Source organism: Trachymyrmex cornetzi, unplaced genomic scaffold, assembly GCF_001594075.2.
Source record: "Trachymyrmex cornetzi isolate Tcor2-1 unplaced genomic scaffold, Tcor1.1 scaffold325, whole genome shotgun sequence".
Classification (NCBI taxonomy): domain Eukaryota; kingdom Metazoa; phylum Arthropoda; class Insecta; order Hymenoptera; family Formicidae; genus Trachymyrmex; species Trachymyrmex cornetzi.
The window spans coordinates 1313879-1333286 of NW_017297951.1; the positions used below are offsets into that span (position 1 = coordinate 1313879).

The window sequence follows — 19408 nt, forward strand, 5'->3', positions numbered from 1 at the left end:
GTGTAAGAATGCGTATAATAAATAACAAAATACAATTTAGGGTAATACAATTTCTGCAATTAGTGAATAGCGGCTTTATATTAACTTATAAAATTTAAGGCCAATTTTTAATTAGTCACAAATGTTGTTATTACTTTAAACAACGGTACATCCTTTAAATTAGTTCACCTGATCTTCTTACATTGTGATTAATTCAGCACTGAAACAAGAGAACTCTGAGCAATTGTATGACAATAAAAAGAATACATGAACTCTTAGATTTTATAGGTGCAAATATATTTATTTGCCTGGTGTAATACAAAAATAATATAAATGTGTCTGTACATAACGAAGAACATCGTATAAACGTATGCTTCTGCGAGTAAGATTAAGTTACGGGGGAAGAACTATATCTGTCAAAGAATTATATTACGTTTAATAAATATTTGTTAGAGAATATCAAAGAGATTTGTATATAAAAATGCAATCTCCTTTATTTACTTCTCCCTAATAATACCTTTATTAAGGAAGACATGTAATTATAGGTGCTTTTCGTTGTTAGAAAGCAACGGAACACAGTTATATACTGTGTGCTATGTTAATACACAGTGTCGATTTATAGCTGAAATATTGATTAGTTTTTCTATTTCACCATCAGAGTGAAATAAAGAAAAAGATCTTATACACACGTCCGAATATATCCGAAACTTGAAATTTCTTATCAGAGTATTATTCTTAGAAAAATAAGTGGTAATGAAATATAAAAATTTGGTATTCATGAAGTGATATAAAATAACGACATCGAATACAGCATTTTAGCTGTGTACGATTGTGTCAACATCGTGTCATAATTGGAAAGCACGGAATCGTACACTGTGTTATACAGTATCGCCTGTAAACGTTGCTAAAAGATACTCTATGCATGTCTTCTTCAATAAATTCCTTCGCGAAGATACGCAATTAGAAAAACTAACATATAAACTATATTTATTTCTAATTAATATATAATCAATTAATCAGTTTATTTTTTTCGAATACGACAAACTGTTATAATTTCCATTTGACATTTCCTTCACAAAACGCACAATAAATATTACTATAGCGATAACGATTCCTGCGCAAAATAGAAGAAATCCGATAACATCGATAAGGGATAATTGCCACCAGGTTAAATCCAGCGCGGGCGATCGCAAACAATCCTCACCGTACTTAATGACGTACTCGACCCAATAATTAGCAGTGTCTATAGCGTTCAATGGCTGATCGAAGAATCGTTGGGACAATTTCCGCGCAGATTCTCTGAGATAAACAAATTATAAAAATTCATTCAATTAAGCTATCGTTAAAAATAACAAAACATAGATGCATACAAATTCAAGAAAACGTTTGAATACAAATATTATATAGAATATAGAAATATTATGTAGAAATAAGAGAAGATATGAAAAGACACGTGAGAATAAATAATTCACAATTTACAATTTAAAATATATAATGTGCATTTAGAATTTCATTACATATAATGAAATTCTAAATACACATTATATTTTATAATTGTAGCATTATAATTCCGCGCAGTTATTTTCCACGCTGTCACTTTATAAGTTTATTGTTTGAATTTTAACAGCCCATTGGTAATAAATTTTATCGCGTGTGGCGTGCGTGTATGTGTAACAATTTAATATATTTATTTGTGTGTATTTTAAAATATTTTATTTTATATTCTTAGAAACTCTTATTAAGTCAAATTATATTAATAAATATAGATAAATAAGAAATGTAGATTTTATCGATGCATAAATATGTTCTTGTCTAATAATAATATGCAAAATAAAAGATACGAGTCTGCATACCTATACAGGGGGTCTCGTAAGATTGCGTTTAACGCTGCGTCGAAGCTTTTTTCGGTAATCATGTCCATGTCCAGTCGCAGGGCAATGTTTTTAGCAACATACCTGTCGATGTTTGTAAACTGATCGGCGAAAAGTGGTATACCGATCATGGGGACACCGCATACTATCGATTCCAACGTGCCCATGAGTCCACCGTGAGTGATAAAGGCTTTTATGTTAGGATGTTCTACGATATATTAGACAGTTTTATAATTTCCTTAATTCAGAAAAAACAACTTGCAATTAAGTAGTTACAAATATTCGCAATATTTAAATTTTATGTAAAAATTAAATACTAGAAATTTAAAATGCCTATTATGGTCGAAACTGGATCTTCATTGCTTTAAATAATTCAATCTTCAATTACTAATATAAACTATATGTATTATGTACTTGCATATATAACATATTGTAGTCTTTTTCAAACTGAGCGCCGAATTATTTTTCCGGACTATAAACGCAATTAAAACTACTCTAGTAATCGCGAATCAAATTGACAAGCAATTTAATATCATCAATTTAATATCATATTATAAGGATGTTAAAATGTTGAAACGGTTAATAAATTTATTGCGAAAAATACCTCGGCCGGGATTTGAACCCGATCTCTTGTATTCCGTACGAGTATCCTAAGCCATTAGAATCCTTATAACATGATGCTTGATGATATTATTAAATTGCTTGTCAATTTAATTCGCGATTACTAGAGTAGTTTTAATTGCGTTTATAGTCCGGAAAAACAATTCAGCGCGCAGTTTGAAAAAGACTATGCAATATGGTATATATGCAAGTACATATATAGTATATATTAGTAATTCAAAATTGAATTATTTAAAGCAATGAAGATCTAGCTTCGACTGTAATATGCATTTTAAATTTCTAGTATTGATTGTGTTTCTCACATATGCAGTCTAAAATAAAGATTCTTAATATTGTTTAAAAATTAAATGTCAGAGAAACATAAAACTTACATTCGTATATTTGTCTTTTTTGATACTCACTCAATATTTTAATTTGTGGCATCCAAGGGGAAATGTAAATGTTTTTGGGCAAACCGGCTGGCAATTTCTCCGGTTTTGGTATCTTCATTATAACCCGCACGGGTGCTATTTTACCTAAGGAGGTGTAAAGCACTCTTAGGAACTCGTGCGGAAAAGTCTCAATCATCATCATTGAGCCAAAAGTGAAATAAATGAAACCATCTTTACTATCGTTCATCCATTTCTCTAATTCCTGCAACAAAGACGGTGTTAGCATGAATAAAACAAATTATGTACTTAGATTTGATAACAGTAAATGAATGTACAAAATGTTAATATGTTTAGATAAAATAATATATTAATGTTATCGTTTACGCTATCTTTTGTATAGATACAAAATAAAACAGTAATAATTAAAGTACAATTAACACGTGTTATACAATATGTGTTAATTGTTATTTAATTGTTACAATGTAAAGAACTAAGAAAAGAACATTTGTCGATTATTGCTCGATAATGAAATGTACATTAATCAATAAATTTACATATACATGATATTCACGCGGTCATGCGGCTCGTTTTATATTTTTATTTCATGTGTTTGCTACCGCGTCGCATAATTAAGCGTTTATTATAATTAATTTTAGACGAGGAGGAAATACGTATATCTCGTTAATGGGTCAACAGGATCTATAAAATCGTGTTATTATGAACGGACTATATGATTACATATAATATGATCATATTTTCTTAGAGAAAATAAAGGACAAAGTTGAAAATTTTAGGATTTTATTCTTAAATTATATTAGATATTGTAATGCTAATTATAGAAATGAATATTATTAAAGTAATATTATTACAAAAAATAAAAATTGAGTTTAAAAAAATAAATCTAAGGAACAGCTACTTGAAATAAATAACTATTCTTTATAATAAAGGACGTATGGTCACCATATATATGATAGACTATGTGTTCAAACTATTTCATATATTTGTTGTTAGAAAGATATTATCACAATATTACATTGCGAAATATTTCACGATATTAAGAAAAGTTCAATGAAAAGTTCAATGAAAAGTTCAATGTTAATACGGTTATTATATCATAACTAGGCGATGATGCAAACATAAGCAAATAATTTATTATTAAGAAACTGTCTACAAAGTAATTTTTGTAGACGAGAAACGAGGAAATGATAGTGTTTTACGCTGTGAAATCTTGATCTTATAGCTTTCTTTTTTTAATTATTTCTACATGCAAAACTCCGATAAGGATTTCCATAGGAAAATTTCCTTGAAAAAGAAAAAAACATTTTGCATACTGCTCACTCACACATCAAATGATGTATCACTTTACGGAGGAGTATTATTAGCGTTAGTTATATTATTTATATAGAAGTATTATTAGCGTTACAGAATATCATGCACGTGAGCTTGTGATTCGTTGGCATGCGCTACATCGAAAAAGTGAAAACGACCACGAAAACGGGTCATAAGAGTCGACTTACAGGCTGCAATGTTTCATCTTCGTCCTGGACGTGGATTCCCCCCACGTCTACTGCGGCAGCTGTCCTCGGCTGTATCCCATTTAGCGCGATGTGAGAGTTGATGAGGACCAGCGACATCTTCTTTTCCAATTCCCGTACGCTCGGTATGTTCGGTCCGAAGTGTTCCCTTATTATTCTGTCTTGCTCCCGTGTCGTAAGATAATTAAAATACCACTTGTCGAAGAATGTATGTATGACGTTATACAAACGTTGCCAAAAATTCATGGGTTCGGTCGAACTTAAAAAGTTGTTCGGCACGAAGGCCAGACTCTCAGGTTGAGCGATCATATCATATAGCCACGGGTACAACGACGTAGTGCTGATCCCAATCAAAGGAACTTTTAATATGTGAGCAATGACACTATAACATTGCGCACCAAAAATCTAAAATAAACATATAAATATCTAAATAAATGATCATTAAAAAATTTCATTAATTTGAAATATTAGGTATTAATTAACCAATTAATGCTTAATTTCTTCACTTCTAGATGACTTCGTTCAAGAGATGAGAATACAATGGAGATATCTCCTGGTTAAAGTTATCCGCAACTTATCTGGAAGTGAAGAAATTGCGTGGGCATAATATTATTATCAATATGTGTTTCAATGCCAAATCGAGTCCAAACACTAGGTATAATTGTGTATCAAATTCTTTATTGTATTAAAATATACGTTTCGATCCTTGTATCGGATCCTTATCAATATTTCTTAGTTATTAAGTTACATCAATGTGCTCCCTAGAACACTACATTATCGTATGTTATTTACCAGTACTAGCTTCATTATAAATACAGATATAAATTAAAAATTGAGATTAACTTACATGATATAATGTTAGTATGTGCGAAAATCATGTTACTCGTCGTGTCTATCGTCAACAGATCAGTGCATACTAAAAGCTGCTTTACATGAAATTAACAAAATTAAATGTAAAAGTATATAAATATTTTAAACGATTAACTATCTACTGATGATATAGTCACGTTATTTAACAAAATATATATGTATAATTTCATTATCAAAGTTGATTATATTGTATCACTGCATTTAAGATATTTTATGTAAAGCAGCTTTTAATATGTACTGATCCAGTGTAGTGCGAGTGATCGAATTCACCATTAGTAACTAAGAAATATTGATAAGGATCCGATACAAGGATCGAAACGTATATTTTAATACAATAAAGAATTTGATATACAATTATACCTAGTGTTTGGATTTGATTTGGCATTGAAACAGATATTGATTTATTCATCCGAGTCAATAATCAAGAAATTTCATATTAATATTATTATATTAGAATATTATTAGATCGAGGTTGGTTCATTTAACAAATAAAATAAGAAAATAATAATTACATATAATATTGTATCACGTGTACAACGGTGATGTAATTTTGATAATGACACTAGTTAACAAAAAATGTTTTCTTAAATTATCTGTGAATAAAATAAAGTGTTTCTTATTAATTTTTGAATGCTGAAAATAAAAATGTCGCGAGCCAAAATCAGCACATGTTTCCGAAATTAAGCTTAAATTATTTTTAAAACAAATAAAAAATAGAGTAAAAAACGGGCAGTTAAGAACCTTAATACGCGGTAATTGGTGCAATTATCATATACAGATAAATTATTTTTTTTAGATATTTGACATTTTTTTGTAAAAAAATGGGTTAACGTTATCTTGAAATTCTGATCAAAAGTCATAATTGTATTGTTCACTATTTATAAAATTCAATTTTTGTTATTCCAATATCTTACATTTTATCATATTATAAAGGATTTAAGTATGGGGTTCTTCTAAGATGGAAAATTTTTTGCCTATAATGACGAAGTCATATATATGTGTATATATACATATATGTATTATATATCATATATATTTACATACATATATATATATATGTATTTATAATTACTAATTTGTGGCTATTAGTACACATACACAGACTATACAACTTTTATCTGAAAAGCATTTTTTTAATAAATAAGATATTGAAAATTAAAAAATGTAGGAAATAAACAATACATTCAAGACTTATAATCAGAATTTTAAGATAACATTAACTCTTTTTTTAAAAAATGTCAAATATGGTAAAAAATAATTTTAATTAAATATGATAAAAAACGCCAACGAGTGTTAGATGTTTCAAATAATACAATATATATTCTTTGTTTATATTTAAGATATGATTGCGCGCCGAAACATTCGGACATTCCTATATTAAATCAATTTATCTCATTGTCGGATATGCCGAAACTTTGGACTTTCAACACTAAAATAAATAATAAAAGACTCTTGAGATTTAAAATAATGACAAAATAAGTAGCTTATCTAAAGAGGGCACGATAAAGATGCCGAAACATGTAATAATTTCTATCTAATTCTAACTCTTATACCTTACATTATAATACATTTGTTTTCATTTACTTTAATTTTAATTGCAAACCATTGACTCTTGCACGCCCCTTAATTTTATGATTGTTTTAAATCTCAAGAGTCTTTTATTATTTATTTTCTATATTTGCGATATATTGCACAAGTTGAATAAAAATGACCATTTTATTTCCTTGTCTCGCATTTTAAATTATAGCAAACACTTTTTGCAAACGTCTAGAACAACAAAGAGAATGACAAAATTTGTTATAGATTTATGGATACTAAAAATGACGTCGCAAGCTAAATTCCACCATTACGTTAGATTTTCTAAATACTTATGACTTAATAAAAATTGTATTTAATTTAGAGGAGATTATTAGCGTCTCTTTCTTAGATTGTTTGTGTTGAAAGTCCAAAGTTTCGGCATATCCGACAATAAGATAAATTGATTTAATATAGGAATGTCCGAATGTTTCGGCGCGCAATCATATCTTAAATTTAAACAAAGAATATGTATTGTATTATTTGAAACGTCTAACGCTCGTTGGCGTTTTTTATCATATATAATTAAAATTATTTTTTACGATATTTAACATTTTTTTAAAAAAGAGTTAATATTATCTTAAAATTTTGATTAGAAGTCTTGAATGTATTGTTTATTTCCTACATTTTTTAATTTTCAATATCTTATTTTAAATTACATTCCATTAAATCGTAAAAATTTGCTGTTAAATGATATAAGATGCGTAAAACAGATACGTATACATTAATCAAGAAAGTCACGATCGTCACTTTGATTCGTGATCATTTAAAACAATTTAGAGTGACTTGTACATGTCATGGTCGTAATAACATGAATGATCATGTACCAGTTTCGTGTTCTTGGAACGTTGAAGGAAGAATTAAAAGTTCATCTCTTACGTCAGAAGCAACTGCGAACTACCTATTGACCTTCTGTTTACGTAAGAGGATTAGATAGAAGATTAATGTTACGATAGAAAATTAGTACGAATAATGATCGATAAAAATTTGTGATGTTTAAATAGAACAAAATTACATTCTACATATTATTAATAGAGATATTAACGACAAGTATTGTAGATTGTGCTTGCTGTACATACGTGCATGCTTCCTTTATAAAATTATTAGTTTTTTTACAGACAGTAGGCAAAATTTAATCAATTTATAGATTAATGATTACGACTAAAAATTTAATTCTTGATAATAATAAATGATTATATCGAGAATAATATATATAATTTTTATAGACGGCTATAATAAACAATTAAAATTTTTTAATTGCCTTGAAATAAATGTTAGAGATTAATCAATTAAAGTTTTAATCAGTGGCTTTAATCGATCAAAATAAATCATTACGTGTAAATGTGATTAATTCAATCGATTGATCGAAAATCATTATTTGCTGCTAATTAAAAAATTAATCGTTATTTATTAATCACTAGTTTTTAATTAAGTAAAGATTAAATCTATAATTAATATTTTTTGCTAAAAAGAAATTTTTTATATTTTACGTATAACGTTTTAGATACCGTAATTTCATACAACTATGGTCCTACGCCACGACTATGATCCAAACACCCGCGCGCACGACAATTCTGATACGTAGATATAATACATAGATATAATTATACTTAGAAATATTAATTAAATGTAAAAACACTAAATTACCTGTCATGTAGACCAGCGAGAACACAGAATAGCTTGTTGTGATAACCGATGGTCGAGAAAGTTTGCAGATAACGAGATTAGTTGCCAACTTTCTCGACCATCGGTTATCACGACAAGCTATTCTGTGTTCTCGCTGGTCTACATGACAGGTAATTTAATGTTTTTACATTTAATTAATATTTCTACAATTATATCTTCGTATTATATCTACGTATCGGAATTGTCATGCGCGCGGGTGTTTGGACCATAGTTGTGGCGTAGGACCATAGTTGTACGAAATTACGGTATTAGATATTATGAAATAATTACATAAATTATTATATGATATAAAAGGAAAAAACTTGAATTAAATTATTATTAAGTTATTTAATATGTTGAGAGAAATAATAATAAACATAAACACAAATTTTCGTGATGAGCAGTTTCCTGTTTCTCCTGTTAAGGAGAAACCCTGCAGAAGTTATCCTACTTTATCACGATTCTTTGCAAGTGAATTTAGCAAGTGTCTAGTGATTTCACAATCGAAAAGCACTCAAAGTGAAGTCTGAATTCTGACAGAATCGCTGTTTATAAAATGCGACACATTGTTATATTCTAGAGAGCACAAAGTCATCTAAAAGATAATTAAAAGACGACTAAATTGTTATAAAGATATCTTTTACTGAAACAATATAGTTGACAAAAAGATGACTAAAAGACGACAAATGTCGCACTGCTAATTATCTTATAATTTTGTCCATATAATAACTAAAAGATGATTTCTTTGGATATCTTTTAGTCGTCTTTAATACTTATTTGAGTTTTTATATTTTGATACAATATAACGTTTAATAACATCGAATTCCTAAATTAATTTTTACATAAAACAAAATAAAATTGCGTGACTGACAATATACGTTCCATTTCGTGTTTGCCGTGTCCTATGTGCAAAAATCTTTATCTTTCATTATAGTCTCCTTTGGGGACTCGATTAAAAAAAAATATATTAGTGTTCATTAGAACACGAGTCAAATTTCTTATAATGCTACATCTTTTATTTTGTCCTCTATGATTTTCAAACACGAGAAACTGAACTCCATCAGGTCCATCTGGTGGCGAAGTCGCGTACTATTCGTGAATGAGAGATAAAAAGTACTAAAGTAACGGAAAGATATCTTTTTCATATTGTTTTTTTGGCAATACGAAAAGATATCTTTTAGTCGACCTTTTGCTTTGCAAAAATAACCATAGAAGGATAACGAAGAGATGTATTCTTTAAGTTGTCTTTTCGACAAAACTAAAATATGTCTTATAGACATCTTTTGGTCTTGCTGAAAAGATAATCTAAAAACAATGCCTTTCCATCATCTTTTAGACATCTTTTTGCTTTGTCGGAGACAACTTAAAAAGACCTCTTTTCGTTATCTCTTTTCGTTATTCTTATATTTTGTGCTGTCTAAAGAATACTATTATAATACATCATGTCGCATGCACACATTGCATACATATACATAAATTTTTATAAACAATACGTGTTTGAGCATGTAGAAAAACTTAAGACGTAAGACTTAAAGCAGTAAAGAAATGTGTGCAATGTCTTTCCCAGTTTCCATAAACTGAATAATATCGATTTGAATATCTTTTCAACATGATAAACACATTCTTTAATAATATTTCGTAAAAATTATAAATACAATATTTGAAATATGAATAAAAATTAATGATTAATGATTGATTATTATTTTTTAATCAACTATGTTTGACTATTAATAATTGACTTTAATAATTGACTAAATTAGTCGTGACATTATATATCATTTTGATCGATTACTTTAATTAAGTTCGATCTTAATTGATTAATCACATACAAGATTATTTGATAATTAATTTTATTAATTGATTACATTAATTATGATTATATATATTTTTTTAATTTTTAGTCAATTATTTTAATTAATTATTGAATTAATCAATTAATGTCGAACAATGTCTACAGAGCATAGATATAATATGCTATTGAACAAATACTTAAATTTTGAATAAATATCAAATTATTGATATCTTATATTTTTCTAAAAACATAAAAAATGTATTGAATTTAATTTTAACGTTTTCAAGATATACTGTTGATTACATATTTTAATTATTAGATACTTCTGTTTTATTGATATAAAAATTAAAAAATGGATTTCAGTAAACGCCTTTTTGCTTCCTAATTACTTAAGAGATAATTTGTTATTAATTTTATCTCCATCTTTGTTACAATTATTCTTATCAAAATGTTCTGTCATAAAATGTGATTTTTATCAAAATACTCTACTTCAAAATACTCTATCTCAAAATATCTCTTTATCAAAATATTATTGCATCTCAAAATCTGGAAATTAACTGAAAAAATAATTATTAGAAAAATTTTTCTGAAAATATATACACGTGTACGTATAAAAAAATAAGTTTTTTAGTAATTAGATTTTTATTATAAACTTAGAGAAAATAACGCGCGCGCGCGCGCGCGCGCGCGCGTCTTTCTTTTGTGTTTATAATACCTCTATAAGCACAGCATCGTAAGGTGGATCCTTTGGTTTGGCTAGTTCTTTAATTTCTGGATTTCCTAAGAATTCGCAAAGTTCGTTTCCTGCCAATGTCGAAACGGTGTATATTGGATTTGCGCTAAATATTTGTTGCATTAGTTGAAACGTCATATTGTTCACCAAATGCACATTTGTCGGCAATATCACAATATCGGTGTAATTTGGATAAGGTTTCTTTAGAGGAAATTTGCTGACCACGTCGACTTGATGACCCTTCCTGGCTAGGCCCTTCAACAGCTGCTCAACCATAACAAAATGACTTTTGCCATGAAATGGAAATAATCCGAGCAAACGATATCCATGACAAATCGACAGGCAAAACAACAAAGAGAAAATTACTAGTAGTACTCGCATTTTTTATTCGTATTGTTATATGGATCAGTCCAAATCACCTAAAAAAAAAAAAAAACAAATGAACTGAGTTAACGATTAATTTCAAATTATTAAAACTTTATTAATTTTTTGTACCTTTATAATTTCTTTACCTCTTTTAAATATTATATTTTAGATTAATATAAATTAAATTTAGTTTTTATTTTGATTTGTTAATATTTAAATCTTAGATTAAATTTTATCGATAAATTTTTAAATAAGAGCGTTTATAAACTAAATGCATCACACACTTTCGATATTATGTCATATTGCTGCACGTTGGTGCACCCAATAATAGACTGACATTTGTAGATTTGTATTATCGTTTAAGTTACATAGATAACATACAGTGGGGATAGGAAACTGTTGCGTGTATTTAAAGACACATGACGCATAATACTATTTAAATTCATACAAAATTTGTACATGTGCTGTATCATAAAATATATCATTCTAATATCAGTCTGCAGTGTTAGGTATAATCTGTCAGAAAGATAACATTTAATTGCTATTTGAAATTGTCGTTTGTCATCAAACAAGAGACAAACAAAAATACTGATAATATAATGTTTTCATTATTGCTTTTCTTTTCATAAACTTAATTTTAGTTTAAGAATCAAGTCGTCTGTGATGATTAAAGTTACAAATTTATAACTGAATAAATGAATGGCTATATAAACAAGCGAATAAATGACAGTTCAAATAATGAGTAATTCAACTTATCTGTGGAGGGGACTAATAGTGAGCAAATTCTATTTTCTTACTTTTTACAGTTTTCATATTATGTAATCTTGTGATAATTGTAGTAAAAAAAAGAAATTGTGCTTTCTACTACGTTTTTTTGGATAGGAGAGTAACAATATTTACTGATTTATAGGTATTCTATACGGTACAGATAATTAAAAAATTGAAAGAAGGATAACCTAAGGAAAAAAAGTTATAAATTGCCTAAATGGGAATGTTTTGGAATAAGAACATATTGAGAAAACAAATGGAACATCTATGAAACAAAACGATCAAAAGTTATTATATGATGCAGAGACATGGAGAGTTACAGATAAGTATAGAAGGTAACTTGAAGATGTGGAAATGGATGCAATGAGAAGATCTCTAAGAATGGAAGAACAGAGAAATAAAAACATAAAACAATAGATGGACATTGAAGGGACAATAAATGATATCAACAAGAAACAACTCATATGGGCATGTACCTGCGACGAATGCCAGATTCAAGATTACAAAAACGGGTTCTGGAGTGGCGACCTTTAAAACGTTGAAGAAGAGGAAGAGTACGTATGACATAGAAGTAATATAAAAAAAGAATACCATTTTGGCTCTAACATTCGTTTAGTTCGTACGTATCTTCTATGAGACAAAATTTCTTAATTATATTATACTCATGCTTATTAATTCGACTGATCATGGTTTCTACCACGAGAAATCTCGATTTCTTTTGGTAAGTCTTTCTATTAAGTCTCTTTTAAAATATATTAAATGAATATGGTCTCGTTGCAAGATCCAAAATCACTTGGTCTTGCAACCATTGTGAAAGACATACATATATATAACTTTCCAAGTGGAGCTTGAGACAATAATCACATGTATAAGTAATATATCCACTGATGATGGTTCGGAATGATGCTCAAACGTTTGTTATTTATTAATTAATAAATCAGTGATAATTTTGTTGCGTTCCAATTACTGCATTTGACTCTCATTGCCAGTGTACTTTTCCTTATTTATTGTTGATATTAGAAAGATATTAGAATGATCTTATTTCGTCACTTCTTATACTTAATATGAAAGAGACAGAGCATGAGAAATCTAAACGAAAAGAACTGTAAGGATCATGATAATCCTTAAGCAATTAGGAAAATTAGGCATCGGACAGCGTCGGAAGACGTTTTAGACCGATTATATACACACACACACATATGTATATATATATACGTAAAGTAATATTTTTAGAAATATGAATTCTTTTAATTTCTGACTGTTAAAAATTATTTATTATATTTATAACGTGTATAAAAAATTATTTATAAATAAAGATAAAAAATTTGCTTTACACATAAAAAATGAATTTATTAAAATGTAGGTCAAATTGACCCTCATGCAACACTGTTAAAAAAAGTTACTCAACTACTAAAGGATTAAGGAATTAGATTAAAATTCGATCAATTAAAGCAAAGTTTGTTAAATTTGATATTTGTTTACCTTCATGTGATTGATCAAATTCCAATCCTCAATTTCAATTTTAATCTTTAGCCTGATAGGGATGTTATTATAAACGTTGCTAATCAAAATTAGGAAAAAGGAAAACAGAAAATGCCCTGTTTTTTATTTAGGTACCTATCTCATTTTTTCAGATTGTCATGACTATAGTTGACTCTAACATTAAGTAATATCTCGCGTGTTGTGTTATAGACCTTTTGACGTTGTTTCTATCAAATCATTATCTTATGTAACGATACACTGTATATAATTAACATCTCTCTCTCTCTCTCTCTCTCTCTCTCTCTCTCTCTCTCCCCCTCTAATACTTTATGTATCTTCTTGCTACAAACTATTACTTGTTGATATACTATAATTATGTAATTATGTTAAATTATTGTTAATTAAACATAATATAACATGTTAATGTATACAATGTAATAACAAATATAGATCACTGTTACTCATATTCAGGATTGGGTAAGTTAATTTTTCTTTTTAATTAAGTAAGTTAAAGTTACAACCTTAATTCTTTGAAGTTAAGTTTCAGACATAATATGCGGTAATAGCGATAACTTAAAATGAGGTGAAAATTGCAAACGTGAGCAAATTTATTAGGTGTTGACCAATGAAATTATAAATATTCTAGTAAATTTGCTCACTATTGTAATTTTCACCTCATTTCAAATTACACAATCGACTCCCAGATTTCAATCTGTCAGAAACCGTGTATTTCGATGTATCTTATAGTTTCTGATAGATTGAAATCTATTATTCCTTATTACTATCGCTACTTCCTCGTATCGTGTCTGAAGTCATACCACAAGCTAGTATTCATAGTAGAGAATCTTATACAGTAAACAGTATAAAAAAAAACATGTAAATAAAATATAGAGTATTTTCTAAATGAAGTATATATTTTTCATTTCTGTTATTTGTAAGATTGAAACACTAGAATCATGAATTTAAAAAATTAAAAAAAGCGAATTTAACTTTTCAATTACTTTTTTTTATTAACTTACACTCTAAATTTTTGGGAGTGAAATTTCACTCCAAGAAAAGTGATAGTTGCGCCAATCCGACAAGGAGTGAACTTCACTTCACTCCTCCAGGAGTGAATTTCTTAACCTAACCTAAAAAATCAACTTTAATGATTAATATCTCGTTTCGCGAGACAGAGCGACGCTTTCTTCTGCCATATTCGTTCATTTTATGCAAAAATACGTCGAACGAGCCTAATAATTTTTAGATTAGACGTAAGAAGGCTAAATTTAATATTTATCAAAGTGAAGTTTCAGTCTCTCCCTTCAGAGAATGAAATGTATTCACTCTTCACATAGATTGAAAATTGACTCCCATTTGGAGTGATTTTTCACTCTCTAAGAGTGAAAATTTCACTCCTGTCGGACTGGCGCAACTATCACTCTTTGTGATAGTTTGGGAGTGAAATTTCACTCCCAAAAATTTAGAGTGTAACTTTTAATTTAATTAATTTCATTATAAATTAACTTGTATCTTAAATTTTCAAGGTTGTTAACCTTAACTTAACTTAGTTAAAAAAAAAGTTAACTTATATACCCAACCCTGAAAATGAATACATGATAATTATTATTGTACTTATGAATGCACAAAATACATGAGTATTATTTAAATGATATAATTGTTTAAAGCTAGCAATAATTCCGATAATAACATAATATGGTCACATCATTTTTTTCTGTACAGTCGATTACTAAAAGGTTGCAACACTTTTTTTCGATGGGTTTCGGAATGTAGTCTACTCGTACCGAGCGATTGGTTTTTATTTGTGGATACATGAATAAGAACCAATCGCTTGTTGAGCAAGCTGCATTCCGAAACCCATTGAAAAAAAATTATTGCAACCTTTTAGTAACCGACTGTACATTATTTGTTTATTTGCACATTCATTTTTTATAATAACTTTTACAAGAATTAATAAGAATATCACGAAATATTTTCATTATTAGAAAATAACAAAATATTAACAAATGTTATTATTTGCTTTTTAAACTGGAAATTATTTATAATATTATATTATAGATATTATTTCAAAACTAAATATATATTTATGTTTAAAAAATTAAACAAAGAAAATTCAAATATTATGTAAAATATTAATATATGTAAAAATTTTCCATAATTATACTGGATATTTAGTATCTTGCCCAATAACGCTCATGAGCAGGTGGGCAGGTAGAGAAGACTAAACTGAGTCAAAAGTTCTGTACCATTTTACAATTTTGATAATTTTTTTTTAGTTATAGTGTGTAGAATGTCTAAAATCGACGAATAAAATAACTTTAAGATATCTTTAAGAGTTCTTTAATAACATCTTTAAGATATTTCGTAAAGAATACTGAAAAATATTTTAAAGTTGTCTTAGGCCGGAATCAGACTACGTATTGAAGAATGAGATTGAAGATTGAAAGATTGAAATTTGATCAATCAGAACAAAAGGAGCCAAAATTTCTTTCTCCTTATTGGTGGAATTTCAATCTTTAATCTTCAATCTTCAATGCATAGTCTGATTTCGACCTTATGCATCGATTTTACCTGCTTATTCTGCCATATTTAGAAATTAATATCTCGTTACTATTGTGAAAATTATCTCATAAAAATAACACACAATATATATAAGTAAAATGTTAAACAATACGCTGAATTAAGTCACATAAAGTTACGTACGTGTTGAAGATCAAAGTGATCCAAAGAATACAAAAACTGCTATTTATTACTAAAATTCTTGAACGTTATCAGTGCTACTTCGCTATATAGATGCAAGAATAAACTGTGAAGGGAAACTATCAAAAACGTTAGAGTCGCAATTGAAAACACAATTGAAAAATATTAGTTGATTGATGTATCTGGGTCAATTTGATCTCCACGTGATTAGTGAAGAGATGATGTTTGTTTGCGTCGCATATGCTGTGACATGCTCTAAAATGCTCCTACTATTTTTTACTCACTCTAATGTGCTCGTTGAAGTGAGTAAAAGCTATAACAGGAGCACATTGGGGCATGTTGGAGCATGCGACGCGAACAAATCTATAATCTTTAGTCTGACAGGGTCACTGTGTCACGGTTGCTGATTAAAACTGCAAAAAATAAATGAAGGAAAATTAATGGGAACACACGATGTATGTTTTTTTGCTTGACTGCTTGTATTTTAGTAAATCAAAAGAATTTCTGGGGACTACATACGTAGTATATAAATTCACATAAGAATCATACAAGCATTAAGATCCAGCTAGACCGTTTAAGGCTTTGATTTCTATAGTTTATGTTATCATATACGGTCCTATAATATATTATATTATTTATTTATTTACGTCGCCTAAAGAGACGTTGTTCCTTCATATGCCAATTATTGCGAAGAATATTACTAAGGCCTCGGTAGTCTAAAGGCTTAGGACGCTCGCACGGTATGCAAGAGATCCGGGTTCGACTCCCGGCCGAGGTAATATTTTTCGCAATAAGAATTAATTATTTACAGATTTTAATATGTTATTCATCATTATTAAGATCGTTTCGAAGATGCGAATAAGCATCAAAAATTTGTTAAATTGCCAGTCAATTTAACTCGTGATATTACTGCGGTAATTTAATAGAGTTAGCGTTTCAAGACCGAAAAATCATTTCGGCGCGCGTTTCTGGGGACTACATACGTAGTATATAAATTCACATAAGAATCATACAAGCATTAAGATAGACCGTTTAAGACTTTGATTTCTATAGTTTGTGAAATCAAAAGAAATTATATGTTCTGTGTTGTACAATTCTAGTAATTTACTTGAACACAAGCAATCCAAAAAGAAAACATATATCATGTGTCACTGGTTCAATTAATTTCTTATGGACCTTCTACAATAAGCCATTAGTCATAAATCAAAAGTCACCAATCATAGTTGTCAATTTTTAGCTTCTGACTTCTGATTTATGACTAATGGCTAATTGTATAGAAGGCCCATTACACTAAAAAAAGTGGTCTTGTAGTTATAGCGAAAATTATCTAAGTATGAAAAATTAGTTAAAATAGTTAAATTTCTAGCAAGTACTGCGATATTGGATATGTATTGCATCTAATTATATAGATGGCAGAGATAGAATTGAGATTTGTGCTATAAATTCTATGCGTATGATACATAATTTTCTATCAGATACAAAAAACAGCGATAATTTTGGAGCAGCAAAACATTTTTTTGAGTGTATCGGATACGAGTATGGTACGATCATGTAACATGTTGTACAATTATGTAATATACATATACACACAAACAAAACTGTAATTTTATTTTAAAAATACAAAATAGGATTGTCGAGATTAAATTGAAAAACATTTCAACAGATAAGATACTGAATAAGCAACGTATATTCCAATATGAACGCTATTGTAAATATATATTATACAAAAATGGAATATAATGTTGATTCATCATCCGCCAGCGACGTATCGTAAGCAATTAAATTAATGTTACGACCTGTATTATTTATATATTTATATTATAATTATATTTACCTTTTTCAAACGAAAAAATAGACAAGTTACTAATGCAGGTACTACAAGTACTGTTTTTTTTTCTAAGTAAAAAACTTTCACTGTTTAACAAAATATTTAAATGACTTCGTCCTAGTTGTTAAGTCAGTTAGTAAATAAATTTCAACAGTTTGCAATAATTTATGATAATTCGTTCAAATATGTTAATATATACAACACGATAACATAAAAAGTGGAGTAGTGCTTGGAAGACAATCGCATACATATACATTAACTTTCAAATTTTAAACATATAATAGAACAATACATATTTTCTATACTTTTTTTGTTGCGTTGTAAGTTATTATTGAAAATATGGGGGCGCATTATCACTATTATCAGGATCATTGAAGATTGCGATATTATAACGGCAAATAATCTCACTGCATCTCGTAGCTAAAATGAAAGACCATATTACTGAGATAATAAGTATTTATTGTTATTTATGTTTAGTTAATATACACATATACAAGGTGTAACATAAACAAGCGCCAGAAAAACAGTATAGCGCTAGTTGTTATCAAAAACTGCATCTAAAACTTGTAAATCAAAGATATCAGTAGGTTTGCGGATTATCACCTTTTCTTTATCAATTGCTAATGCCAATTTTCATGAATCTTGTTGTTCACGAAACGTTAGCATTAGCAATGAATAAAGACACGGCAATAACCCGCAAACTATTTTTGAAGAAAATACCAGTGAAAACCTTAAGAGCGTCATCAAGAAACTTATAAATTTTCGCAATAGTTAACGAGACATTAATTTCTATAGATTACCGAATAAGCGGATAAAATTGACGCATGAGACAACTTTAATATATTTTTCAGTGTTCTTTATAAAATATCTTATAGATGAACTATTAAAAATTTCTTGAAGTTGTTTTATACATCGATTTTAGACATTCTATTCTATATATAATGTAACTAAAAAAATTGCAAAAGTTGCAAAATGATTCATAAGTTTTAGATTCAGTTTTTGAAGGAATAGCTATATGTGGTTCGTGGGTACTTTTTAAGTTACATATATATGTATACTAATAACATTTAAATTTTTTAGTTATATTTTTCTTAGTTTTTTATATTAGAGGTGTTAAACTTAATTCCTGCCGTTTTTCGACTCCAAAATTGATTTGTTTCGAAGGGAAATACCTTAATCAAAGTATTATTAATAAAGTATTATTAATTAGTAATAAAGTAGAAAATGGAGGAAATTACTTTGATTAAGGTAC

At 28.5% G+C, this 19408-nt stretch overlaps 1 protein-coding gene across 2 annotated transcripts in view; it reads right to left on the reverse strand.

Annotated features, from left to right (window-relative positions):
• Positions 1-68: 68 nt before the first annotated feature.
• Positions 69-19408, reverse strand: part of LOC108762908 (UDP-glucuronosyltransferase 2B31) — a 25842-nt gene continuing 6502 nt past the window's right edge. The window contains exons 1-6 of one of the 2 annotated variants that reach the window (XM_018510162.1): positions 11508-11535; positions 10995-11431; positions 4360-4782; positions 2873-3104; positions 1833-2058; positions 69-1278 (exon numbers count right to left, since the gene is read on the reverse strand). In XM_018510162.1, the coding sequence (XP_018365664.1) occupies positions 996-1278; positions 1833-2058; positions 2873-3104; positions 4360-4782; positions 10995-11393 (1563 nt within the window). In that variant the 5' untranslated portion in view covers positions 11394-11431; positions 11508-11535 and the 3' untranslated portion in view covers positions 69-995. Of the gene's footprint in view, positions 1279-1832; positions 2059-2872; positions 3105-4359; positions 4783-10994; positions 11435-11507; positions 11536-19408 lie in introns of those variants that run through there. The other variant, XM_018510163.1, reaches the window with a different exon arrangement.